Here is a 27518-nt window from a genome sequence, read left to right on the forward strand (position 1 = left end):
GGGCGAATCAAGGAGGTCCGGGAGGCGGGATGCGGCACGGAGCGCGGACAACTCCTCCGGAGCCCGGACTCTACCCGGAGCCCAGGCCCCGAGCGCTAAGGCCCAGGCTGCCCGGGGTCGGCCCTGTCGCGGCGTGCTTGCGGCGGCGGGAGGCGGGTCTGCAGAATTCGGGGCGTGGGGGACGCGCAGTCGGCGGAATGGGCGCGGGAGCTGAGGAAGGGGTGTCGGGGCCTGGTGGGGGCCGAGGAGCGGGGAGGGGGCTCCGTGACCCGGGCGGCGGGCGCGTGGGCTGCTGCTGCACGCGGCCGACAGCCGCGAAGTCAGCTGTGCACGGGGCGGCCCTAACGGAGCCCTGAGCACGTGCACCTTGGTGCGCACGTTCACGCTTCCCTAATTTAATCCCGGGAACATCGAGTGCGCGCCGTTAGTAGGACATCGAGGGGCACAAAAGTGGAGCGTCTTGCCGGAGTTCACGCGGTAGTGAAGGAGTCAGAATTTGAATTCAGGACTGCTTTGCCAAGAAGTTGAGTTTTATTCAGCTTTTCGAAGACTTTCTCAGTTTGATCCCCTGCTGGGGTCCAGAAGTTGTCTCTTCCAGCTCTGCAAGTCTCTACCTTTCTGGGCTCCTTATTTCCTTTCATTCTTGGTTGCAAACTGAGCTCATGTCAAATGTAGCCAGAGCAAAGGACATTTTTTTTTTTTTTTTTTTTTTTTTTTTTTTAAGATTCATTGCCAGAGAGCAGGAGGAGGGGCAGAGGGAGAGAATCTCAAGCAGACACGGTGCTGCGTGCAGAGTCCAAGGTGGGGCTCCATCCCACGGCCCTGCGATCACGACCTGAACCAAAACCAAGAGTCCACACTTAACCCACCTGGCCACCCAGGGCCCCAAGGACACACGAAAATTTAAGAAGCAAAGAGGTACACGGAGCTCAAGGACAATCCAAAAGAGGAGGAAAGGAAAGGGAATTAAGAAAGAATGTCCAAGGGGCGCCTGGGTGGCTCAGTGGGTTAAGCTGCTGCCTTCTGCTCAGATCATGATCTCAGGGTCCTGGGATCGAGTCCCGCATCGGGCTCTCTGCTCAGCAGGGAGCCTGCTTCCCTCTCTCTCTCTCTGCCTGCCTCTCTGACTACTTGTGATTTCTCTCTGTCAAATAAATAAATAAAATCTTAAAAAAAAAAAAAAAAAGAAAGAATGTCCAAGAACAGATGAGAGTGTAAAGTGCAGCCGAGAGGACGTGTGGCAAGTGTCTACCTTATACTAGGATTAGGAGGCTCTGAGGGATTTAGTTCAAGAAATTTTAGTATGGCAGTGGGGAGAGGGCAAAAGAGTGTGCAGTGAGTTGAGGGATGAACGGAACATGAAAGAATGAAGAATATGCTCAGCCCTTTCCCAAAGGCTGAGAAGGGAAGGAGCCAGAAAGGGGGTTACAAGATTAAGGGAAATATTTGAGGGCCTGAATGTGTTTATATGCTGAAGGGAGGTAGCTGACAAGGACACTGGAGGTAAGAGTCAAAGCCCTGGAAGCACTGAGAAGGCATGGGATTAAGAGCAAAAGTGGGGGGCACCTGGGTGGCTCAGTGGGTTAGAGCCTCTGCCTTCAGCTCAGGTCATGATCCCAGAGTCCTGGGATCGAGCCCCACATCGGGCTCTCTGCTCAGCGGGGAGCCTGCTTCGCCCCCCCACCTCTCTGCCTGCCTCTCTGCCTACTTGTGATCTCTGTCAAATAAATAAATAAATAAAATTAAAAAATAAAAGAGCAAAAGTAGGTGGGGGAATTTTAAAGTAGGGGGCAGGTTTCATTCTCTGAATCTGCAGGGGATGGGAGCTGGAGGGCCCCCAGGGACAGCCGACAAAGTGATTCATCTCAAGCCCTTCTTGGACCAATTTGGCAGTAGAGAGTCTGTGTTTCAGGGTGGAGATAGTAGTAGTGGAGTCAGAGAGACAGATAGTGCCCACGTGGCTGGTGAGACACCTGGAAAGAACAGAGCACCTGCGAACAGAGGACTGGCTGCGGAGGCAACAACTGTCCTCACTCTGACTAAAAGCAGCATCTGGTGCAACAGGCAGCAGCCACCACCACTATTCCAGGTGGACTGGTCAAACAGGTGCAACAGAAGACCGGAAGGATATCTTAATTATGGAGATAAGTGCTCAATAAAGACCAAACATTTGAGGAATGCTATCTCCCTGAAAACAAGATAGTGAGTACAACCAACAAATCAGTCCTGAGGGCAAAGACAGTAGCATCAGCAGAGTAAATTTTTAATAGAGGAAACTCCATAAGGAGGTAAATGGCTGGTTTTGTTAAGGTAGTTAGTAAAAAACAAATTTAAAAAACACGTTGGACAAAAACTATAATCAAGTTTTATAAAATCAGTAGAGTTGCTGGGGGTTGGGGGGGAGGGAAGAAGGAATAGAACACAGAATTTTTAGGCTGTGAAACTATTTTGAATCATAGAGGCATACCTTGTTTCATTGTTCTTACATTTTTTGTGCTACTCAGATAATGGGATTTTAACAAATCGGAGGTTTAAGATTTCCATGGAGGACGTCACTGCAGAGGGGCTGCAAATATCAGGAGAACTGGAATTCCAAGTGGAGCCTGTAGATGGGACTGAATCGCGGCAATCCTGTGATTGAACATGAGGGAGGAGGCGTCGCTTCCTGGGGCCGAGCAAAGAAAGTGGTTTCCCAAGACGGAATCTAGTCCTGATGACGATGCTGTGAAGACTGTTGAAGAGACACCAGAGGGTTTAGGATATCATGTCCACTCAGGTGCTAAAGTGGTGGCAGGAAGTTCTCCTGTGGGTGAAATGCTATCAAACAGCATCACGTGTGACAGAAAAATTGAGAAAGGAAGTCAATTGATGGGCAAATCGTTGTCTCAATTTAGGAATCTGACACAGACACCCCAGCCATCAGCAGCCACCACCCTGATCTGTCAGCGGCCACAGACATCGAGGCGTGACCCTCCTCCAACGAAAGGACTACGACTCGCTGAGAGCTCAGGTAATGGGTAGCATTTTTTAGCAATAAGGTATTTTTAAATTAAGGTATGTACAGTTTATTTAGACTTAATTCTATTGCACACCTGATAGACTACAGTACTGTGTAAATGTAACTTTTATATACAGTAGGAAAGCAAAAGCTTCATTTGAATTACTTTATTGTGATACTTGTTCTCTTGTGGCGTTCTGGAACAAAACCAGCAATATCTCGGAGGTATGCTTGTACTATCATAATGGATACATTTTAGTATCTATTTGTGAAAACAGTTCACACTAAGTGTGAAACCCCAGTGAAAACTACTGACTTCAGGTAATAATGATGTGTCAGGAAAGTCTCATCAGCTGTAGCCAATGTTACATCTGTGGGATGTCTACAGTGGGAGAGGTTGTACATATAGGGGGCAGGTTACATGAGAACTATTTTCCACTCAGTTTTGCTATGAACCTAAAAACACTCTAAAAAATAGTCTATTTTGGGGGTGCCTGGGTGGCTCAGTGGGTTAAGCCTCTGCCTTTGGCTCAGGTCATGATCTCAGGGTCCTGCGATCGAGCCCCGCATTGGGCTCTCTGCTCAGTGGGGAGTTTGCTTTTCCCTCTCTCTCTGCCTGCCTCTCTGCCTACTTGTGATTTATCTGTCAAAAAAAGAAATAAAATCTTTTTAAAAATAATCTATTTTTAAAGGTTTATTTATTTACTTATTTATTAGAGAGAGAGCACAAGTGGGAGGCAGGGGCAGAGGGAGAAGCTGAGCAGGGAGCCCCATGTGGGACTCAATCCCAGGACTCTGGGATCAAGACCTGAGCTGAAGGCAGATGCTCAACTGATTGAGCTACCCAGGCACCCCAATAAAGTCTATTAAAAAAAAAGAAAAACAATAAATGGGAGGAATAGAATAGGCACAAGGAGAAACTTAGTGAGCTGAATGCCTGAGCATAAGAATTCTTTTAGATTATTCCTCAAAAACACAGAGGGATAAAAAATTTGAAAGAAAAGAAAAATCTATCCAATACAGTGATTTTCAACACAGGGTGACTTTTTCCTCCAGGGCACATTCGACAATGCCTAGAAATAATTTAGTTGTCGTAACTGGGGATAGGTGCTTCTGGGATCTAGTGAGTAGAAGCCACTAACATCCTATGATGCACAGGATTGCCCCCAAATGACAGATTATCTGGCCCACAGTGTCACAGCACTGAAGGTGACACCCTGGTGTGGTTCTACATTGCCATTCCATATTGTATTCCGTCTGAGGACGTCATTCAGAATTTCTTCTAGTGCTAGGCTGCTGGTGCAGCTTTCAGTCTTTGCATGCATGAGGACAGTCTTTATTTTGCCTCCATCTTTCATACTTTCCCTAAAGAATTTTAGCTTGACTATTTTTTTTAAGATTTTATTTATTTGAGAGAGAAAGCACTTGCTACACAAGCAGACGGAGGGGGCCAAGGGAGAGAGAGCAGACTCCCCGCTGAGCAAGGAGCCCAATGAGGGACTCAGTCCCAGGACCCCAGGATCATGACCTGAGCCAAAGGCAGACCCTTAACCGAGTGGCTCACCTGGGCACCTCTGGAGTTTTTTTTCTTTTAGTAAAGATGTTTCTCCATTTTCTCACTTGCATTGCTTCCAATGAGAAACCAGCTGTTAACCTTCTTTTTCTTTGTGCCTCTGAGCATCATGTGTCTTAATTCTGGCCTGATTTTCATAGTTCTGCTCTGTCTGATTTAAGCAAGTTAGGGTGTGATTTGGTATGAAGAGTGGGTTCCATCTGTGTCCCAGACATTTTGTCTTTCATATTAGGAGATTGTAATGTAAGTTCTGTGTAAATTTTTCATTTTAGCGGGCAGAGGTTTGGTGGCCAGAGGTTTTTGGGGCCAGGGGCTCAGTGTGGAATTCCTTTGGCAGGTGCTGTCTGGCTTCCCTGGTGCCTCTGGGCAGGGGTTGGGAGTCTCAGACTTACTGAGATAGAGGCTTCTGGGCTGGGCTGCTTGTGGCAAGTTCTGGATTTTTATTTATTTATTTTTTTGTATTTTTATTTTCTAAAGATTTATTTATTTGAGAGAGCTTGCACACGTGTGTTAGCAGGGGAAGGGGAAGAGGGAAAGGGAGAGAATCTTAAGCAGACTCCATGCTAAGTGCAGATCCTGACACAGAGTCCTGTCCCACGACCCTGTGATTGTGATTTTAGCTGAAATCAAGAGTTGGATGCCTAACCAACTGAGCTACTCAGGTGATCCAGGATCTGGATTTTAAAAACTCCTCTTTGTCTTTGTTCTGGGACACAGTTCATTTGAAACAACTTGATCCTTTTAAGGCTTGCTTTCCAGACACTTAGGTAGGACTAGTGCAGCCATGAGCTTCTATTTTCTCATAACCAAGCTCATCCCTCTCTAGCACACTGCAGATCACAAATCCATTGCGGCTCATGGGAACGTGAACTATTCCTGGCCTTCTGTGAACTCCAGGAGTCATTTTCTCTTATCCTATTGGGTGATACTCTTCCCCATCTGCAGGCAGTTTCCTCAGGGGCACCTGCTGGTTGGTCTCCAAGGGATGCTCTGGAAGGACTCCACTGCAGGTCTCCAGAGCGGGTTCTCTGTGCGGCCCTCTCTGCTGGGAACTCTAGGTACTCTGGCCTTCCTACATCATTAGTTCCATCTCAAGGTCAGTGCCTGCTGGGTTCCACCTGGGCCTCCCCTTCCCTGGTCCGAGCCAGGCAGGTCTCACTCTAGGTCTCACTCAGGGATCGCTGTCCTGCTTTGCCTGTGTCTGACGTCAGAAAACTGTAGTTCTTTCTCTGTTTTTATTTATTTATTTATTTGCTTTTTGAAATAGGAGGGTTCCCCAGCCCTGTTACCCCATCTTAGGCTAGTACAAGTGTCCTTTCTGTTCTCTTGCTTCTGATGGCTCCTCTTTGTCATTCTCTTCTGCACACTGGAAGAATCCATCAAATGTGTCCCCACACCATCATCTCTTTTTCCAGCATCTGCCCTGCCCTGCGGTGGAGATGTTGCAATGGCTATGGTTTCATCCTGTTGTCCTTTCATTTTAGCCTGTTGTCCCCTTAAGACTTTCTGATTCCAACTGAAAAGGTGCAATTCACTGCATTTTCCTAAATATGTGGTTTTCTTCCCTGAAGTCTCTTTCAATCCTACACACTCCACTTCCAATGTCCTGTTCATCTTGCTTGGTATTATTTCTTCTCTACAGAATCTTTCCACAGAATCTTTCCAGCCTCCTCAGACTGTTCGGACTTGGCATGTGCTGATGGACAGAGGCAGCAGGTGCCCCCCACAGCTCTTGCCTTGCTGAATGGCATGCCCAGCTCCTGGTGACAGGACTGTCTTGAGCAGACTCGCCAGTGTACTTCTGCTCCAAAGCTCCTGGAGGATGTACTCCATGTGAGTGATGGCATTGTACTAAGCTCTTCAGTTACTGCGGGATGGCTAAGGTCCTGTGCATCTCATGCCACCTGACACCTGGGACAGGCAGTACTGCATATGGAAGCCTGGGCAGGACAAGGATGCCCCGGGGACTGCCCATCTGCCTGTAAGGTAGGCTTCCCAGTGGCGGCACCACATGACCTGAAGCATCTTGAAAGGATATGCAAGACAGCTGTGGAGCTCATCACAAGGCGTGGAAGCACTGAGGCCAGGCAGGGTCATCAGGGCAGGGCTGGTGGAATGGACAGGTGACCAGTGACAGTGTGCTCCTACGCTAAGCACTGGGGGCTTATTCTGGAGGCAATGGGAAGATGTGGCTTGGTGAAAGGCTTGGTGAAAGCCCTCTGGCGGCAAGGTGGGGTGGACGTGGAGGCGATCCCACCAGTTTGTCCTGGTCTCACTGGCATGTCGGCCAGGTCTCCCTGTCGTGCTGCTCTCCTGCATCAACTGTGGTGTTTTACATACCTCACTGACTGGTCTGGCAAGGCGCACAGCAACCACAGTGGGATCCATGCTCACTGGACTCCACCTGCTCCCAATCCATCCAGAACCAGCCCAGGGAGACAGGTTGTCTCTTCTCAGACTCACTTGAGGCTGAAATGCCTCAGGAACAGGATACCGGCTCTTCACCCACGGGACAGCCCCCACCTTATGGCTCCTCAGCCTCACCCTGGTTAGGAGTAGGGGGTGGAGGGAAGGACACAGGTGAACGGGGCTCATGAGGTTGGAATGAATTTTTAAAGAGATGTTTGGGTACCATCTGACGAGTACCACGTGGTGTGCATGGGAGTGGAGTGGGGAGCCAGGTCAATGCGGTCTGACCCCAAGAGGATAAAAACCCAATACCGGAAACTGCACCAAGACGAGTCAATCCTGTGAGGCCAGAGACTGAGCAGACTCCCTCTGAGCGGGAAGGAAACACTGCTGGGTGTGAACTATGGACCAGTGGCTCGACGGGGAGGCCACACAAGGGGCTATGCCATCCATGGGTACAGTTTTCCCGGCCAATGGCCCCTGACAAGTAATTACCGCACCCGCCCTACCGTGCTGGGGCCCGGAACCTGGTCTCTCCAGCACTGGGAACACTTGGGCAAGCTCTTCTTCCAGAGGGCCCTGACATAAGACAAAAAGTGAACTTACTGAAGAACTCTGGCTCAGTGAACTTGGCAATGAATGAATTGAGCCCTAGGTGGATTAAGAAATGAATGAGCCCTAGGTGGATTTAAAAAAGATTATAATTCAGTCCTTTATACAGCTTAACATAAATAAATAGACATTCTTAACAAAGTGAGGTCCCCAGATGCCTTCATCACTGTTTTTTTTTTTTTTTTTTTTTTTAATCACTGGGCTTTTTGAAGAAATTTTTTCAAACCACAATTCTTTCAATTCATCAGTTTTGGTAACCCACGGAAACCCAGGGCATGAGTGGGGCCTGTGCACCACGGAAGCCTGTGAATTAGCCGCTGTTACTTTGAGGGAGGAAAGGGGAGTAACAGATGCTCTCATTTTACAGGTTCTTTGGCAAAGGGAAAGGAAAAAACGTTATTTTGCTAAGACTATTAGCATTTTGCTAGACACACTTTCATGAAGAATAATGAACTTATGGCAAACCTGACTTTCCAAGGAGAAACATTTTTAAGTGGATGAAGTGAAAACACTCCTGGAATGGACTGTACTTGCTGGAAGAGTTTCATTAAAGGCTGCAATTGGTGGCTAACCAGTTTTACAAGTGGTTGGAAGTTTACATTAAAAAAATTCTGGTAGATTCTGATATATCTGCAACAAGTCTGATTTTGTAGGAATTTGCGATTTTTTTTTTCACATCAACTTCTTCAAAGGCTGTGAGAGGTAACAGAGCAACCTTAGAGAACAGCGGGCGTGCCCTTTGAACAAGTTTAATAGATCTTACAGATGGCCACTGCCTGGAGTTTGTTTGCCCTCTGGGATTTTTTGTTATTGTTGTTGTTGAACTCCGGCGCCCAGCAGAAGGGCTGTTCCATCTGTTTCCGATGCCATAGGAGGAAGGAATGCTGGCTCTGCTGCCAGGTGGCCCAGGACTCTGTGGACTGGTCTGGCTGCAGCCAAGACCTGACTAGCATGCTTTTGCCTCCCGTACCCACAACAGTGTGGAAGTTTGGCAGATTAAGGGCACAGGAAATATGAAACGTTTAAACTAGTAAATAGCAAGGTATATATTCCTTTTAAAGACTGTATGTTCAAACTATTTTAGCTCCTGCAAATGCTCTACCAGCTCTCTGCAAAGCTTTCTCATTTACTTCTGTCACACGACTGCTTTAGCAGGTGCCAAATCTGGCTTCATCTGCAATGGCAGAAATGACGAACAGCCCTCTGAGCCTGTCAGTGCTTGTAAATGATAGTAGATGAAACAGGGGTCTTGATAAACAGAACCCAAGGCACTGCCCCGAGCCAGAGCTCTGCCAACACTCCAAATACAGTGAATGAAAACACAGATGAGAAGCAAGGGACACAGACGCGTTAGCACTTGACACTGGAGCCATACACTCGCCCCAAGCTCCTTATGAAGACTTCGAAGGGAGGTAATTTGCAGGTGGTATGCTTGAGGGAAGGGGAGATGTGAGCCTTTCCTTCTGACAGGTCTATCCTGGAACTGTTTCCTCCTGAGTACACCTGAAAAACATGCTGCCGACCCATCAAATTCTAAGCAGCAGAGTTATGGGGACACAAGTGGACATCGGAGAAATCTTGGAGCTTCATGGTGGAACACATGAACCAGAAGCTGAAGTGTTCCTTTGGCCTGAGTGGGGAGGAGACCTCAAGAAACCAGAAAGTCCTGGAAATCAGGGTTCTGCAGCCACTAAAAGATGCTATGCCACTCCCCCACCCCACCCCACCCCTCCCTGGCCAAGTAGGCAGCGCAACATCAGTTCTCTGCCTCAATGGGCCAGGCTGGATGGTGTTCTTAACAAGATGGGGTAAGGGGCAGGGCTCTGAGGGATTTCCATTGGACAGAGAGGGATGATTCTGTCACACAGAGAGGTCATTTTTGAAGAATTGCTAGATCTCTGATAAGCAGTTATTTGTCTATCAGAATCCAGAACAGCTGTCCCTTCCATTCCTTTACCTACAACGCCCGTTATTTCCATTCACCCGTGGGCGCTGACATCACTTCTTCACCTCCATCTGCACCGCCAGCTGTGCAGCCTGGGAGCTGCCCCAACAGCTGTGAGGGGCGTCAGGACTCAGGTATGTGGGCAGGCCAGCTGCTGGCTGCAGACCTACCGAGCAAAGGCCAGCCCTGGGTCCAGCTGACCAGGTTCCTGGTGAGCACCAGACAGCTCCAATTAAAAGTGTCTCTCGCAGGCTTTAGGAGGGGAGATTACTGTTGTCTTCTCACAGGCCCTGAGCCTCCAAGAGGCCAGTGTGCCCTTGATCCAGCCCCACTCTTCCTGCTCTGTGCACTAGTGTGGCCCATCAATCAGCCCCCACCCCCCCAATCTAATGGGTACAATTCCTTATTACAAATGGGAAGCACAACATATATTCCTTCCCTGCCATCTCCAGGAAGACCGACCTCATAATCAGACTGTATTACAAATTAAGAACAATCATCCAGACTGGGCAGATGGAAGACGGGGGAATCCAGAGGTCAAAGGAGGCTGTCAGTGAACTTGAGTGCGCCAGGCAGGCAGCAGGTGAAAACCATACAAACATTTATTTTGCATTTGATTTCACTCGTCCAGATGTCTAAATGCTGGAGTAATCCATCTGCCTCCTTAGTTTTCTTACCCAGCATGGGCCTGCTGGAATATGGATGGCTACGTGCTGCTGCTGCTTCTGATTCCTGGTCCCCAGACCGCCCGGAACCACAGCAGTCTCAGAAAGCCACAGGTACTGTCTCAGTGACTTCACACAGGTGGCTGATTACTGAGGTATCCCTCCTGTCCCTCAGTACATGAGGCTCTGACTCTCTGGCATTGCCTACTGGCTCACAACCACAAGACTGCTGTGGAAACACCAAGTCCCTGGCTGGTCTGGGTTCCCACCAGTTTCCTCTGGGCAGCATGTGAGAAAGGGCTCCCTGCCTTTTTCCTTTCCTTTTTTTTTTTTCAGGTATCATCCAGATCTAGCTTCCAAGGGTTCCAAGACTTCCTCATCCCATCTGGACCCAAAAGCAAGAGCTGATTTTTAAAAGTCAAATTCTTGTTTCATTTGGACAGAAGGAATAATGTGTCTTTCATATTTTCTTTGTATTTCTCTTCAATAGTTGCTTGACCCAATATCTGTCTGCTCTATACAATGAAAATACAAACTAAATGAGAATAGAAAAAAATAATTAAAGCATTAAATTGTACAAATTACAAATCTGTTCCAAAATATACTTACATTAAATAAAATACGCATTTCAGTAAGAGATCTACAGTGAATGACTATGCATTCTGGGAAGCTTCACAACATCTAGGCAGGGCCAACATCCGTGGGAGGAGCTAAGAGAATGTGCATCCAATCACAGTATGTAGCGGGTTTCTTATTGCCCCTCTGCGAGCTACACTGAGCAGCACATCATCAGCATCACTTGTGCAGGGAAGGACTTTGGGAAAAGGGGGAGAAGCAAGCGCTAGCCTCAATTCTGAGTTCGTTACAACTTTTCAGGAATCTCATCAATAGCCTATACAGTACAGTTTCCAAAAAGTAAACATGTTAAGGGAAGCAGACAACTCTTTAGAACCCCAAACACATTTTCTTGCTGTATTTATGTAGGACTCTCCATCTACAATGGGCAGTCGTGAAGAGGTTCTTCCTTGGGACAGCATGGTCACAGGATGTGGATGACCCTGTGGGTCTGAGGGGAGCACGAGGACTGGGGAGGGGGAGCTCCCTCTTGGATGAGATTGGAGACAAGCCTACACACAGTCCACAGCCCCACCGTCTCCTCCTCCTATCATCTGGCATAACGCTTCATGTAGTCTTCCACTTTATTCCGGAAGTCCTCCTGTGGAGCAAGAGGGATCACAGAGAGAAGCAAGAAGGGAGAGCGAGTTAGCGAGCGAAACACAGAACAGAACAAGTAGGACCCGCCCAAGTCAAGAAGCCACTGTGAGCTCTCCAGAGCATAGGAAGAACTTGGCCTCCAACCCCCACCCCACCTCCCACCCCCTAGCCACCAAGGCTGCAGGATAATCAGAAGCCCAAGGAGCCCAATGCCCTCTCCCTACGACTCCAGGGGCCTGCTATGTGCAGGAGGCTGTGTGCACGCCATGGGGCCACTGTGCTGGTAGGGCTGTGGGTGGGGACCCAAACACAGAAGCTCTGAGTGGAAGGCAGTCTAAGACCCTTTATTTTACAAATGGCGAAAGTGAGGGCCAGAGTGTGGTGTCAAGGTGGCAGTGTAGGTCAAGACAAGGCTCTTGACCTCAAATGCAGATGAGTCAGAGTTGCTGTTCTCCCAGGACGCATGTCCAGATCTGTCTTCCTAGAACAACGCCCCAGACCCTGCTGCCTATTTAAAATGTGCCCACTTTTCATGGCATGAGTGAAGCCCACCATCCAAGTGACTACTGGGCCCAGAAGAACAAACCCCACCCCCTGCCAGGCATCAAGCAGAGGCCACCTGGGCGCCTGGCCTAATTTCCTGGTGAAGAGAGGACAGTGTGGCCCTTGGTGTCCCCAGGCCAGTATGGGCAGGAAAGTGCCCAAGGTGTGCCCCTCAGGTCTAATGTTAAGACCAGAGTTCCTTGGCCTTGTAGGACTGAGCAAGGGCCCTCCGGGGCCACATGTGCCATGAGGTACTTGGAGCTTGCCCACCCCAGCACACATGCATTCAGTGTTCAAGACACTGTGATCTGATAGGTGGAGCTCAACCCTCTTACTCCCACAACACGGCTACTAGGTGTTGTAGGATGGCCATGGGGTCACACTGCTTCAGTCGCATCACGTGACAGGTAAGGCCACAGGCCACAGAGCCCCTGGTAGGTGCTGTGCTGGCTGCACCCTCTTGTGGCCAGTCCTTGCCTGGAGCAGCGTCTAGAAGGGGGTAGAACAAGGAGGAGGCCTCCTCTTCTGCCACACTTAATTCACATGGTGACCCTTTCCAAGTCAGGGTGGGTTCCTGGTTTTAAGGTCTGAAAATGGTTTGGTGGCTTGTCTGCCATCTCAGGTGAGGAAATGGAGAGCTGCTGAGCCTGCACTTGTGGAAAGGACTCCCATGAGCCCTGACTTGGCCATTCCCACAGCACCCAGAAGGCAACAGCACCACCAGCCACTAGGGAGCCACAATCACAGCTCGTGGGATGTGAAGACCGCACAGGCACTGCTCCCCCTGTCCTGCCCTCAGGTGCTCAGTCTCACCCCCTCTGCTCTCTCCTGGTCCCGGAAAAAGCCCAGAGCTCATGGCCTCCAGAAGCCCTCTGTGCTCAGCCTCTGCTGCTTTCCTCTCCTTCCTCTGCCTGAGGGCCCACAGAGCAGAGGCCACAGGAAGACTACAGTCTCTGGAGCCAGACTGCCTGCATTCACATCTTGGGTTCTGCCCCTTCCTGGCAAGTCTGTTACCTCCATGGTGGCTCTGATTCCTCAGCAGATTAGGTATAACAAGAGTCCCTCCCTTGTAGAGATGTCAGGAGAATAAATGCTCTCTGGGATGTGGGTGGGATAGAACTTGGGAGGGCCACCCGGGGATGCTGCTGCTGTCCAATCACCGCTGTCCTGCCCCCCAGCTCTAGTCACGCCAGCCTGTGTCCTCCTCCCTCAACACCCCTAGCACATTCCTACCTCAGGGCCCTTACACTACTATAACATTCTCCAGAATACTCTTGCCTGATATCCTTTTGGTTCACATCCAATCTCTACTCACATCTTATAAGCACGCTACATAAAACGGCAAGACCCACCACTGTCCCCCGCCCCCAGGCCTCCATCCGCCACATGCTTATGTTTCTGCATCTATGCTCTGCCTCTGCTAGCATGTCCGCTCTGTGGGGACAGTCCGTTCATGACTTGATCCTGAGCATCAGCCCCTCCCCTGGCACTTCAGTGGCCACCAATCCAACTTGGTGTGAACAATGAGCACAAAATAAAGCAGCAAGTTCAATAGCTGTCGTCATGACTCAGCATGAGGATGGGGCTGGGGTCTGGGGATTCATGTGGAGGCATCAATGTCTGGAGGATTTTAGGTCCACCATACTGGGGCTAACAGTTCATATATACAAGTCTTCCCCGTATTTCACACGAAGAGCAGGAAGCAACATTTGAAGAAAATAAAAGGATAGACCATTTATAACTGGTCTTTCTCTACCTGGCCCTGTAAGTGTTCCCATCATTATCGATTTCTCTTCCTGACTTGGCCTGTAAGACAGTGCTCAGCGGGGAAGTCCATGTCAGGACAGTGACAGGTGGAGCTCCAATGTGAATGGAGCCACCTGATGCCACAGCACACCTGCTGAAGGCCTCTGCTGTTCCCAGCCTCCTCTGCCTGAGCAGAAGCACCCACTGACCCTGCATGGCTCACGGGTCCCTGCTGTGCCTGCTGGTTTGGTGAGCCCCTGCCAGGGTACGTGCCGAGCAGTGCGGCTCTGGTGGTGCCTGCTCTTCGGTAGTAGCAAACATCACACATGGCACATTTAAAATGCCCCCTGCTCTGGCCCGTCACAGGTCTCCTAGAGACAGAGGCCCCTGCTCTTCAGCATTGTATTTAGGACGAAGCCGATGGCATTTAGAACTTTCTAGACTCCAGGCAGGTGTTGGGTAACAGCCTCGGGTTGCTGATTCCTAGGGTGGTAAGGATTCACAGGGAAGCCGGTTCAGAAAAATGAAATTTGAGGCTCTAGGACTAAACCAGGTTAGCCCTGCAGGCTGTCTGCTGAGGCCTTACTGGCTAAAGAGCCTGGCCCCAAGTGAAGCTGCACAACCTCAAATAGCCTTGCTCCGATCCTACAGCCATTCCCAGACTCCTACTCCTGCTCCCAACTCCTTGTCCACGCACTTTTAAGGATGTGCACAAGAGGGATACTGACTGCATTATCATCTGTAGTTGGGGGAAGAAACCACCTATGGGGAAAACCTGAGCACCCCCCACTCATGTATGGTAGAGCCACTTTATAGACTATTAGCTCCTAGAATGGGTAAGGGTTTATGCACTGATTTGGAAGAAAAAAGTTTAAAAAAAGAAAAAAAGGAACTGATGATTAGTAATAATAAACAGGACCCAATTATTTTGGACGGAAACGCATTGGGCACCATAGTGCACAGGCACGCTGGAGGACCCGACCGTGTGAATGCTGTATGTATCCCCATACTGTCAATCCAGTGAAGTAACAGTGGCCTGTTTTAAATCCCTCAGACTGAATTCTACTAGGAAATCACATCTAATAGGAACACTTCTGTCTGACCTTGGGGCAAGCACTTTACTCACATTTATCACAACACGTTACTTATCAATCAACTACTTTCAATTCCAGGCATGGACCTACCGTTCTCAGCCTCCTACTTATCTAAACAAGAGCCGCTAATCATCTTTTTGGCAAATCCATCAACCTCAATCACTACCACTAGCTTACCTTGTCCCTCAAATGATGTTCTGCAGCCTCAATATTCAGTGGATCATCAAAATTCAAAAGATCCTTAAAAAGAGAGAAACCCAAAGTAAACAAAAGAATCTGTTTTTCTGCTGTCACAAGTCTTCATTTTCTGAGCCAGATGACAGAAGTCTACTCAGCAAACAGGAGAAGCTGGAGAGTAGAGCGAACCCATTATGGATCCCAGGTCCTGTGATGGACGCCCACAGTCTACGAGGTGCTTTCTGAACGTCGGTGAACTGCTGACTGAAAGATCACGATGTTTACATACAACTGTCCACAGTTTGGTGAAAATGAAGGATAGTGATCACATTAAGTTCTAAGGCTTTTTGATGTAAAGAACCACTCTCATTATGAGCATTTCCAAATAAAAGTCCCATTTTTTTCCTCCAAAATTCATTTCTTCTTTTAATTTGTGACAAGCAACTTTGCTTCTCTAAGTTTGTGGCTTCTACACTGACCTTAACCAGATCTTCCCTTTATCTTTTTATTCCCCTTCACAGCATGACACTCATACCCAGCAGAGATGGGGTGTGAGCCTGAAGGCAGGACAGCGCCAGGAGGACCCTGTCCCCAGGCATTTCTACAATAGAAAACCCTGAGGTAGGGGTGTGTGCCTGGCTGGCTCAGTCCTTGGAGCATGAGACTCTTGATCTTGGGGTTATGAGTTTGAGCCCCATGTTGGGTATAGAAAGTACTTTAAAAAAAAAAAAAATCTTAAGAAGAAAACCCTGGAATGGCTACTCCCCTCTCCCCATGAGAAACAACATGGATTTCAAATTGGAGGCCATGTCTTATCTTTATACTGCCTACTCCCTTTCTTAAAAACCAAGGTAGTGAGATTTGTTCTTATGAGAAGTCACTGCTTTCCAGAGTCATCTTCGATGGTCACTGTAAAGACAACTGTACTTCTCCCTCAGGAGAAATGTTTAGTTTGGGGGCTATATTTCTGATTTGGAAATAAATATGAGGTATGACCAATATGTTAGAAATATAGCAAGGAAAACTCTTAAGTCTCTATGATCACTTGTAAAGTTGAACAATTAGACTTCAAGTCCTAGAAACAGGGAAAAATATAAAGCACACAGATGAGATGCCCAGCGCATATGAAGACCACCAGACATACCAAACTCTCCATCTTTCTTACCATGTATCTGACCTAAGATGAACATATTGGCTGGAACAATCCCTACAGGCTTAATCAGCAATTTTGGTTGGCCCTCTAGAATGTGGAGCACTGGAGAGACAGGACTGCGTCAGATTAAAGGCTCAATCAATGAAAAAGCAGTGTGACCTGCTGGGAAGACTTTAAATCCTCCTGCAGCCTTCATGGCTCTAGAAGTAAAACTGTGCACATCCATGAAAAAGCCAAACCAGGACCACAACAGAATGACAGCACTACCTTCCCTGGGGGTGAAGGGAGGGCAGAAGACAGAAGTGCTGGGCTTGCTGCTTCTGCTTCAGGGATCACCGGGGACAACAGATGAGAAGCAGAGTGAGGCAGGGCCCTGAGGGTCTAATTTTGAGGCTCTGCTGCTTTTTTACTTTGCTGCTGGTAAGAGAAGAGCTCTGTGACCTAGGACAGCAGCCTGGCCCCAGATGCTGGTGTTGTGTCAGCACACCTGCCATGGGCCAGGAAGCTGCCCCTCCAATGACCCACCCATTCTGAGGGCTGGATGGGGTGGGCTTGTTTTCATGGAGGGTCAAGTTTTATCAAAAGCAGCACAGCTTCCTGCCCCACCCCACAGACAGATCCCTGAGGCTCATTTCTTCTAAAGTTCTTTTATGATCAAAGAGCAATAACTCAAAAGAATAATATTATATTAAAAAAAATCCAAAGAGCAGCTTTTAGCTTCTCCCTGCCCCCCTCCTGCCCTCCAGCCCCTGCCTGTGACAGGCTGCTTTCTGCAGACAGCAAACTTCAGCAGCTCATCACTGAAGAGAGAATGGTTCTAAGGTTCTGGGTTTGTGAAAAGCCTAGAGGTCAGGTGACCACACTCCTTCACCCAAACAGGACACCTGGGAGGGAAGAGGGCTGACGCCGAGGGCAGACATGGAGCAGGGTGGGCCCAGCGTCCACAGAGGAAGAGCCGACTCCGTGAAGGAGGACATGGCTCCGGCCCTTCCCTCCCTGACGACCTTCCCCAGGTGCCACCCCAAAGCCCCCTTGGTTCCCATCTCACTGTTCCTCTGTCTCCTATAAATCCTACAGAAAGGAGTTGCTCAGTGTCTACAGGGTGCTCTTTTTAATCTCTCTAGGTTATCCTTAGTGTGATGTTTAAAAGCAATAATCAGGGGACTCAAGGAAAACTTGGGGTTCTGGTCAATATACTTACAGTAAACAAAGAGTTTAATCCCCAAACAACATCCTGGAATGAGAAAGAAAGAAGAAAACAAGTTTCAGGCTCCTGTGCACTTAGTATTTCAAACCCTTGACCGAGAAATATAGACTGTGGTAGGTCAGAATTTATCTTTAGTGTGCTGTTTTTCCTAAAGACAGAAATTTAAAACAACTTCTCTCCAATATGACAACAGGCTTGGGAAATCTGGAGGGGGCAGTCACAGGAAGTAATTACAGAATCAAAGTGCCCTTGAGACCCAGCCCAGGGAGCCCACAGGCTGTGTCTGCTCAGGAGAACCCCCCCTTCCATCACCTCCTCCTCCTCACCTTCCAGTACAGTTTGGGACTTCTGAAGAGTCATCTTTACAACAAAATCTGTTGTTTTTGCACTCTCTTGGGAACTAGAGATAAGCTAATTACCCACAGTCCCACCAGCCTCTAACCATTTTGCTCTAATTACTTTAAAAAAAAAAGTGATAAACACTTCCTAACATTCAAAGGTCAGAAATTCTCATTAAAATAAGGTGGAAAACCAATGTATTCTCTCTGGACTTGTCATCCGTGATTCAACTGCAAATTCCCTCTCAGCCTTCCCTGTCCCCAGCTCGAGTCTTGTCTTCTAAATTAGGCCAATTCTCAGCCCCAGCTGATACTCTGCTACTTGGCAATTTTAATTGCCACCTCTGCTTTGGCTCAGCCATCCACCCGTGTCCTTTTGGGGTGAGCTGAACCTGGGGCTGGAGCTGGGGGTGAGCACACATTCTCTGGTGAAGAGGTTGGTCAGACAGGCGTGTCAGCAGAACTCCCACAGACGTGTTCCCACAGAGTACCCAGCAGGGAGGAGACACTTCCCAGAGAAAGCGGGGCCTGCCGGGTAGAAAAATGGCAGGAGGAAACACCTTCCAGGTGGAGGAACCCCTGTGGCCAAAGCTAAGTCCCGAATAGGCAGGACATGTCCAGGGTATGGCAAGAAGACAGGCCAGGCCCTGTGGCAGTAGAGACCACACCTGGGGAGGACCCTGAGTCAGGCCTGTAGAAAGTCTGCAGTGTCCTCTTAGGGCAGGCCCCAAACTCCTTTCCTGTGTTCTTCCCCCAAAGCACCTACTTGGTGATACACAATAACACTGCTTACACACCAGAGTTGGCAGCTCTCGCCTACAACGTGTGGTCATGGACAGAAAGAGACCTGGCCCAGGACTGGGGCAGTTACTGGTGGGCTGCTGTGACCCATGCATACCTCTCCGGGCCTCAGTGTCCTCCTCTAAAAGCAGTGGAGCTGCCTGGGAGCAGGGGTGGGAATGAAGATGGTCTCTAAGTGGTGAACCAGAAAGCTGGCATATACGGAATGAGGTCAGTATACCCACAGATGCTCTGTTCAAAGGCAGGGCCTACAGAGTTAAAGTATGAAGGACACTGGGGAGAGAAAGCCTAGCACCTGTGTGCAGGGCAGGGCCCAGGCCTGTCTAGTTCCGCTCAGGCTCCCCTTGGGGCCCAAAGGACAGTAACCGATGCAGCATCTAAAGTGCCAGCCACCTTTATGTTGTGTGTGTTTGGTGCAGACTTCGCCTACAATACAAATAGTTTTAGCTAGGATGACTTTCATAATCCATACGTGACTGGGCCCAAGTTAACACATGTGCAACAATGCTGCTCTTGAGAGAGAAAGATGGGGAGGAGGAAGACAGAGAGGAAGATGGCATTGTGCGACGTGTCAGGCAGTCTGTGAGTGCCACAAACATGCTACTCTGACACCCATAACCCTTTCAGGTTGACCTGGCACAACTGTCAGCCGCAGAGGAAAAGGACACAGTCACCAGGGAATACAGGCCGGGTCTGGATGACAACGCCTTCGTGCGGAGTCCCGGGCTAAAGAGACGCACAGGCTGGGAACTCAGCTGCCCTCTGAGCCCAGGAGCAGGAGGGCACTCTTTTGGGCAGCATGGATCTGGCATGAGAAGGGCCAAGGTTATGATGACTGCATGGATAGCTTCACTAGGCAGCAGAAACCATGGCCGGAGTCAGGCACTGTTCACTACAAAGTGAACACCAGCCAGAAGCCCTGACTGCCTCTGACGAAAAGCTCAGGCAACAGGAGGAAACTGTAGGTTTCCTACAGATACCACGGCAGAGAAGCCCTAAGCTGAAGCCACAGCTGGTGGCCTCATGGAGCACCCACAGAGTACATCCCCAGAACCAACTTGAGCTTACACCTCAGAAGCAGCTGGGGCCACTTGTTCAGTCCCAGCAGCTGCCCTCTCCATCGCCCTCCCCTGGGTGGGGTCCTCCCTCAGGGCACTCCTGGCCTCTCGGTTGCCACCCATCTGTCCAGACTAGCTCAGGGGAACTCAGAGCAGATGGAGGCCACACCTGCCCTTTCCCTCCTCCCCCTTGTCCCACCCTGGCAGCTCTTGTCTCCTCTGAGAGTGAGGCACCACACAAGAGTGGGGGACAGAGGAAGGAAGAATAGAAACCATATGATTTGAAACACAGACAGTAAAGGGCAGAGGGGAGAGATGGTAACTTGAACCCCCCAATGCCCCGAGACGAACTGGGGGCAGAGAACTGACTGAGGCAAGGGCTTGGTCATGCAGCCCCAGGAGGGCAGGTGGGAGCAGGGTGTGCCCGGCCATCTGGGTGGACGGGACAGCGAGGAGACTGGTTTCTGGAGGGAGAGGCCTCCAGACCGGGGCTGTGCTCAAGCGCACTGCACTCTACCTTTAATGTCCTTGTGGGAGCCCAGCCAGTGCCGTCAATCGAATGTTCTCTCAGTAAACTGAAACAGACAGAAAGGCACAGCAGTCAGCAAGTCAGTCAGCCTCCAGTCGCATGAGATGTAGGTGTGTTAAGCCGCGGCTGCCAAGACCTGTGGGCCCACATCTCCTCTGCAGTGCATCTGCTTTCCCGGGCCCCATCTCTCTTCTGGGGCCCATCTCCCTGTACAAGGCCACCTCTCCCCCCCAAGTCTAATCTCTTGTGCCACGTTTATTGCTCATACACCCAGGTCTTTAATCCTGCATGCACATGAAGTTTTAAGCAGGAAGTCAGGATGCTTAAAATAATGTACAAAGAGCACTTGTCAACTTGATATTCAGAAAATGACAACTGATGCTTAGAGCTTCCTATGTGTTTTAGCACGATCCTAACCTCACCTAATGCCTCAACGACCCATGAGGGAGGTGCTGCCATCTCTCTAATGGAGGAAAGCAAGCGAGGCACAAAGCAGCAAGGGCACAGGCCTGGGGGACAGTCCTTCAAACTCAGGCAGCTTCCCTGGAGCTGTGGGTGAACAAGAGTGACAGTTCCTAGCACATGTTCTAATACTCTTTTTGTTTTTTTTAAAAGTTCAAAAGGGAAAAATGAAGGATAAAGGTAGATTAGCAAAAAATTCTGGCTGTTCTTCCCCAGTGGGTGGGAGGACCATGTTCAGGGCAGATGCACATGCGTTTTGGAGGTACTGTGAGGTCCTGTTTCCTAAGCTGGACCTGAGGGTCATTTCCATCACTATTCCATCAGCTGGACGTGCATATTACATACTCTCACAGAAATGATTACTCCACATTTTGAAAAACTACAATTTACTGTCCAGTTTCCTTCTGGGGATAAATTAGTTTGGCACTGTTGAGCTGTAACTTGCTGCTGCTTTAGTATGCATGGAACCGTTCCTAAGCTCACATGGCAGTATCAGGCCCTCTGTGCTTTAGAGACATTCTGGACCAGAGCGTGTTCAAGTTCACATAAGTCAGTTAAAATCAGGAGAAAATACACCTGTGCTATAATCTTAATTGCCAGTGAAGTTCAGTTAGAATAAATAAAATCTCAAGTTGACCACTATCACTTACTTACAGACATCCCCCCCTGCCAAGGGGCAGGCCTTGTTGCCATGAAAGCTCTGCAGCTTCTGAGTAACTGTTCAGGTCATATGGACCACTGCCAGGCCTAGTGGTCCATATGACCCAGTGAGAGGTCTCCTCACTGAGGCAAGAACAGGAGTCAGTTCTGAATGTCTTTGTCCTTTTGACAGACCTTAGCCATCTACTGGCTCACTCATTCAATGCCTGTCTCCCCAGAGCCGGCAAGCTCCACAAAGCAAAGAATGCCAACTGCCCCCACTGCGTCTGGGCACGACCACCACAGGCTGATGGTGGGGTGGTGGTGGTGGGGGGCAGCTTCACTGGCTGAGCAGGCAGTATCCTCTGACCTCTGTCAACAGCATAGCCAGAGCAGGAGGGCTCTGAACCTGGAAGCCAGCTGTGCCCACCCAAGGCGATGGCAGGTAAGGGGAAGATAAGATGCCTGTAATCAGGCAGGTTGTGCTCAAGTCTACAGGCCACAGGTCTGGGCAGAGTGACACTGTGGAGGGAACACACCATCACTGTGCAAGTTCCAGCCCAGCCTCAGCAGGCAGGAATCCTGCAGGAGCTCAGGTGACAGGCCCTCAGAGAGGACACCAGGCAGGGGATCAGACAGTGCCTCAGGGGCTACACTGGAGGCACGGAGCCCAGGAGAAAAAGTCTCAAGTGCAACCACCAGGGTCCTGGCTCAGGGCCCTCGAATTCCATAGACATATCAGACATATCTGACCCTGAGCCCAAAGCAGGAAAGAGCCCCTGGTGGCAGGGCAAGCCTCACAAAGAGAGCTAAGTGGCCCGTGTACTAGACAAGGCTCCAGAGAGCTAGGCACTGGTCAGAGCCGCTGAGTGAGGAATCCAGGTAGATGCCACCAGGCGGCACTGTGGACCAGTAGGGGCTGGCCCAGGCTCATCTTTCTCTGTTCAGGAGATGCCACGAGTCAGTGGTACATTAAGCCCCTGCTGGACACTGTCTAGTTTTTTCATAAACAATGACAAGGTCTTTGCATTTTTATCTGACACATTCTTTCCCACAAATAAACCCCTACAAGTGTAGCTGACAAATCCAAAGGTAAATACAAGTTGAATGTAGACCTTAAAGCTGAAGGACCAACAGAGGTAGATCTCCCGTGATGAGAGAGAGCCCGTTCTTCCCCTTTCTCTTCTCTCTCTCACAGCTCCCCACTCCCCTAGTCCGGGTATTTGCTTTTGCACCAGGGCAATGTGAGGAGGCTTTCCACAAGCCTCTCTCTGGCTACTGCTGAGATCAAACACCCCTCAGGTGCTTACCACCCACCCAGAACTCTCCTTTGAGTCACTACTTGTAGCGGGTGCTTGCTTTTCCCAGTGGCTGTGTCTGTCTTTTTTATCCTAATTGGCAAAGACCTTTACACATGAAGGACGTAACCCAGCTGGTCTTTTGTGTTTTGTGTTTTTAATTTTAATGTGGCTAAATCTATCAATGATCTTCCTTTAAGATTTCTGGCCTTTGCTGCTGGCTGCTGCCCACTGAGTTCTCCTCATACTTCTCTAACAACCTGATTTCTCGGAGAGAGCAAAAGTGACAAGAGAAATTCCTGCTCTGGCATTAACTCTGGTGGAGGGCCGGGTGTGACAGGGAGGTGGTCTGCAATGGGCTTTCAGGAGAGCAAGCATCAGCGATGGCCTCGCGGGAGGAGGCTGGAGAGGATGCCATCTATGGCCTGAAGCTGGAGGAGTCAGATTTTGTAGGCTTAATACTTCAGGGACAGAAGGGGAAAAGGTGGCCTCTTGAAAGTCCATTTGTAACTGTCTATAGAAAAAGAGGCAGACAGGAGAACAGGGGCACTGCACACAAGCTGCATGGGGAGCCGGGTGCTAAATGTTTTAAGAAGGACAAGGGGGGGCGCCTGGGTGGTACAGTCTGTTTAGCATCTGACTCTTGATTTTGGATCAGGTCATGATCTCAGTCCTGGGATCAAGCCCCATGTGGGGCTTGACGCTCAGCAGGTAGGTTGCTTGTTGCTCTCCCTCTGCTCCTCTCCCAGCTTGCATGTTCTCTCTCAGATAAATAAGATAGCCCTTAAAAAAAAAAGAAAAAAGAGGAGGGGGAGGAGGAAGAGGAGAAAAAAGAGGGGCCCAGCTTTGCCGGCACTACGGGCAGTGTGTAGCTCCCCATCACAGGCAGGGCTGGTGTTCCTGGGGTGGGGATGGGATTTGACAGGGCACCGACTTAAGTCACAGGAGGAAAGTAGAATAAGTCGCTAATGCTAATGTTGACTCTGCGTGAGGGCTGAAGGTTACATAACCTGCCCAAGTCCCCTGCTGCTGGCGCTGCTGCTGCTGGCAGAGGCACCGGGTTCCAGCCCAGGCCGTCTGGCACCACAGCCTCACAGCCCCACTGCCGCCTTACTTGATAAAGTGATGAGACACAGGAAGATAAAGCCCAAGGGCTAAGTTTACTTAAGAATGACAAACCACACACCTTCCCCAGTTCCCTACTTTAGTGACCAGCAGCCTCGAGAAGCAGGAGTCGCAGATCCCTGATCATCAGCCACTGCAGTGGGGGTGGGGGGAACACAGAGGCCACAACCGACATGAAGCTCTGGGAGAGCTGTCCTGCTTTACGCACTTCAAGACAATTTCGGTAAAGAGAGGACATCTTAAATACAAATACCCAGGTCCTAAACTTGCCATCTACATCCCCTATCCCCGGATTTTATAAATCCTACTTTTCCTTCTTAGCTAAAATCAGCCATGTGGAGAGATTGCAGTCTCTCATTACAACAGGAGGGGAAAAGGGTAAGGAGCCCTGGAGGGAGCACCAGCAGGGGTCTTGGCCACCGGAAGGCCCAGGAGGATGTGGGTCTGGAGGTGGTGGCAGGCTGGGGGTGGGGTGGGAATGGAGATCTTCCAGTCACTGGAGTGCAGCCCAAAGGCCTGAGGATGGTTTGGGAAACCCTAATCAAGGCCCAGCCTCAAAATTTCCGCTCAGTGAGACTAAGTGTTAGAAAGGCCAATGCTCACACACAGTGCTCACAAACACAGAAGATGGGAAAGAAGAGAAACCCACCTTAGACATATTTCGCCTGTCTCTGTGATGTTGGGGTGCCAGATCCTGGTCAGGCATTTCACTTTGGGAGGCTGCAACACAGAGAGAAAGAGATAACAGGCTCTCCAAATCATGCCTGCTGCCACAGACCCATCTAGCCCCTCATTCTAAGGCTTACTTGGAACTCAGCTAGACTGGTCCCAACCAGCATTCAATTCTGGACTCTTGCCCCCCAGTGCACTAGTGTCCCCACACTGCAACTACACATGCTAGTCTGCCCATACCCCTAACATGACCCTTCCACAGGTCCCAGGGCTGGAAGATGCGTGGTGCTGGTGGCAGGGCCTCGGCCTCCTCTGACACTCTCTGCCAGGGCTGCAGAGGAGCCCGCAGTGCACTCCAGGCCCCATTCCCATTGGGAGCCTACAGATGCGATGTTGTACACTATGCTGCTGAGCTGTGGCTGAAGTAACTGCTCCTCATGGTGGTAGCTGGGTCCCTGTGCACGTGTTTCTGAAGATGCAACTGCCAAGTACATTGTCCTACCTCCAAGTCCAAGTCTGCTCTATGCTTATAGGAGGGAGAGAGAACAAAAGCGAGCACGTGGGAATGTGGCACACTGACATCGCTGATGACCAGGCATATTTGGATAAAGGTGTGCTTTTAAAGTGACTCTATAAGGGATGCCTGGGTGGCTCAGTTGGTTAAGCAGCTGCCTTCGGCTCAGGTCATGATCCCAGCGTCCTGGGATCGAGTCCCACATCGGGCTCCTTGCTCAGCAGGGAGCCTGCTTCTCCCTCTGCCTCTGCCTGCCATTCTGTCTGCCTGTGCTCGCTCTCTCCCCCTCTCTTTCTCTGATAAATAAATTAAAAAAAAAATAAAAATAAAGTGACTCTATAAGCAATCCATACTCATGTAAGACAAAAAGACAATGAAAACAAAAGGCAAGATCTCTCTCTGTCTTTCCTTTTTTTATGTATGATAATGCCACCCAGAAATAATCTAACACCCGGTATACACCTGTGAGCCTCTTTTCTAGGCGCCACACAGAGATGCATGTGTGTTCACATTCATTTTTCTTTATTGAAGGGGGGACATGGGCTCTCTATATTTTCACATTCCTTTCTGTCACCATTTCAGATGGCTTTGGGCTTTCTTGCCCTCCATGGTACTAGTTCTAGCATTTCACAAGCTAGTTCCTATCATTGGACATTTAGGCTGCCTCCCACCTCTACCACGGACTGCGCTAAATCACTGTGCTCATCTCTTCACGTCTGTAGGAAAGGTCTGCCCGGGAGGAAGCCCAGGTAGAGGGACTGCTGGTCAGAGCACAAAGTGTCGTCTGGCCGAGTCTCACAGACACATCATCTTGTAGACATTCATGTGTCAGCCCTTTGTCACAGGGGGCCATGCTTTCCATGTTTATCATTTGGTATTAATTTGCATTTGGGATGCTACTCTTTTGTAAAGTCTTTGCAATCAGATTTTTGCCTTTGTTACTAACCACTCAAATACTCTTGGTACTTCTTCTAGTACTTGAATTGTTCCATCATCTTATCTGTACAAAACAGACATACTTTTCCGGCACTCCTGTAAGTTTTCCTACTGATTTTAAAACAGCACGACATCAAGAAACTCCCCCAGATAATTAATCCAAGTATGTAAATGTAGGTGTCCAAGGTTAGGATTTAGATTCAATCTATTTAATACGTTCTAACTTGGTTTTCTGCAAGTAAATGTAAGAGCATTTGACAGAAAGTATGCTAGTCATCGTGCCACTTCCAGAAAGGCCTTCAGGCTGAGGGAAGGCCGGCACTGTGGGGCTGTATGAATCTAAGTGATAATACAGTTTCCATACTGGATAGACTGAATCACCAACTTGGCATTGGAGGGAACCTACAGGCTCTATCTCCCTCCCTTCTAGAGAGTCCATGACATACCTGTTACCCTGCCTAGTGTTGTTCACTAGATCTCCAAGTGTCTGGCTGTTATTTGCCCCTCCCCTCCTTGTCCCTTCACATCACCCATAGTTAGATGTTAGCACAGACACCTCCCCTGCCAGCAGCGGTCCTCCTAACTGCAGTCCCCAGACAAGAGAACGAATCAGAACTGTGGACCCACATTCTGACACACAATTTCCCAACAGATCTTGTAGACTGGGCCCCACCCCTAAAGTCAGACAAACAGGAAATACCCAGTTCCACCTCCTACTTGGCATTGCCACCTGCCCCATCACAGGCTGAGAGCTTAATATATGACAGCCACTGCACTGCAGACCAGCGGGGAAAAGGGATTCTTCAGTGCAAGACCGGCTAGCAATCTGCAAAAACATATCTAGACCCCCACTGAAGAGCTGTACTCCAGATGCAGTGAACACACATGGTACAGAACCATTAAGAGCACTGAAGAGAATGCAGCTGAGTTACCCTGGGCTCTGGCAAGGGAAAACTCATGAAAAAAGAAAGCAGATTTTAATACAATGGTGAAGCAAAACAAAACAATCCTCTCCCCACAAAAATCCCCCGAAGTTTTACAGAATAAAAACATTAAAAAACAAGGGAAAAACAGAAAAATCTTTACAGTACAACTAAGCAAACTAAGTTTAGTACGTGAGCACTGTGAATTGTGTAAGGCTGATGACTCACAGACCTGTACCCCTGAAGCAAATAACACATTATGTGTTAACAAAAAAATAAAACTCTAGCTGAGAAATCTTTTAAGAAAACACCTGTGGCCACAGTTTCTTAATTTCCTACAAAGTACACATTACCTACAAGAGGGGAGTGGAAGTTTAGTTCACTTTCAGTATCTCTGGCTCCCCCTTACCCTCTCGGGACTGGTCATGGCCATATTTCTTGATCTGGTTATGTTGTCAAATATGTGTATGGGGGGGCACCTGGGTGGCTCAGTAGGCTGAGCGTCAGACTCTTGGTTTCAGCTCAGGTCATGACCTCGGGGTCCTGATATCAAAGCCCCACATCAGGCTCCACACTCAGTATGGAGTCTGCCTGTCCCTTCTCCCTCTGCTCCTCCCCCTGCTCTCTTTCATTCTCTTTCTCTCATAAGCAAATAAAATCTAAAAAAAAAAAAAAGTGTGTGGGACATAACATGTGTCCCTTCTAGAGAAAACTAGAGGCAAAGAATGAAAAGTCGTGTCCCCCTTTCCTGCTTCAGTGCATAGTCTCCACGACTGACCACGATCCAACCATGATTGATATGCCACAGGGGCACCATAGGATGTGGGGACTGTGACACCACACTGAGCCCTGCTCTTTCTCTAGGCTTCATGATCGCCCAGGGATC

General features: G+C 49.2%; 1 protein-coding gene and 1 long non-coding RNA gene across 15 annotated transcripts in view; one reads left to right on the forward strand and one right to left on the reverse strand.

The window, feature by feature from the left end:
* Positions 1–7: 7 nt before the first annotated feature.
* Positions 8–10837, forward strand: LOC309844348. Of its 12 annotated transcripts, none has more exons than XR_014300614.1 (4): positions 8–523; positions 2505–2776; positions 2895–3010; positions 6214–10837. It is a non-coding gene; the product is annotated as an uncharacterized lncRNA (long non-coding RNA). The 12 variants fall into 12 exon arrangements; XR_014300616.1 differs by having other exon boundaries at positions 8–156; positions 725–3010; positions 6214–9671; positions 9990–10837; XR_014300617.1 differs by having other exon boundaries at positions 8–156; positions 725–2776.
* Positions 7664–27518, reverse strand: part of UBE2F (ubiquitin conjugating enzyme E2 F (putative)) — a 55729-nt gene continuing 35874 nt past the window's right edge. For 2 of the 3 annotated variants that reach the window (XM_082691052.1, XM_082691053.1), the window contains exons 6-10: positions 24237–24307; positions 20052–20109; positions 17332–17364; positions 14978–15040; positions 7664–11418 (exon numbers count right to left, since the gene is read on the reverse strand). In XM_082691052.1, coding sequence (XP_082547178.1) covers positions 11368–11418; positions 14978–15040; positions 17332–17364; positions 20052–20109; positions 24237–24307 — 276 coding nt within the window. In that variant the 3' untranslated portion in view covers positions 7664–11367. The remainder of the gene's footprint in view (positions 11419–14977; positions 15041–17331; positions 17365–20051; positions 20110–24236; positions 24308–27518) is intronic. The other variant, XM_082691051.1, reaches the window with a different exon arrangement.

Source organism: Mustela nivalis (genome assembly GCF_964662115.1).
Source record: "Mustela nivalis genome assembly, chromosome: 11".
NCBI lineage: Eukaryota > Metazoa > Chordata > Mammalia > Carnivora > Mustelidae > Mustela > Mustela nivalis.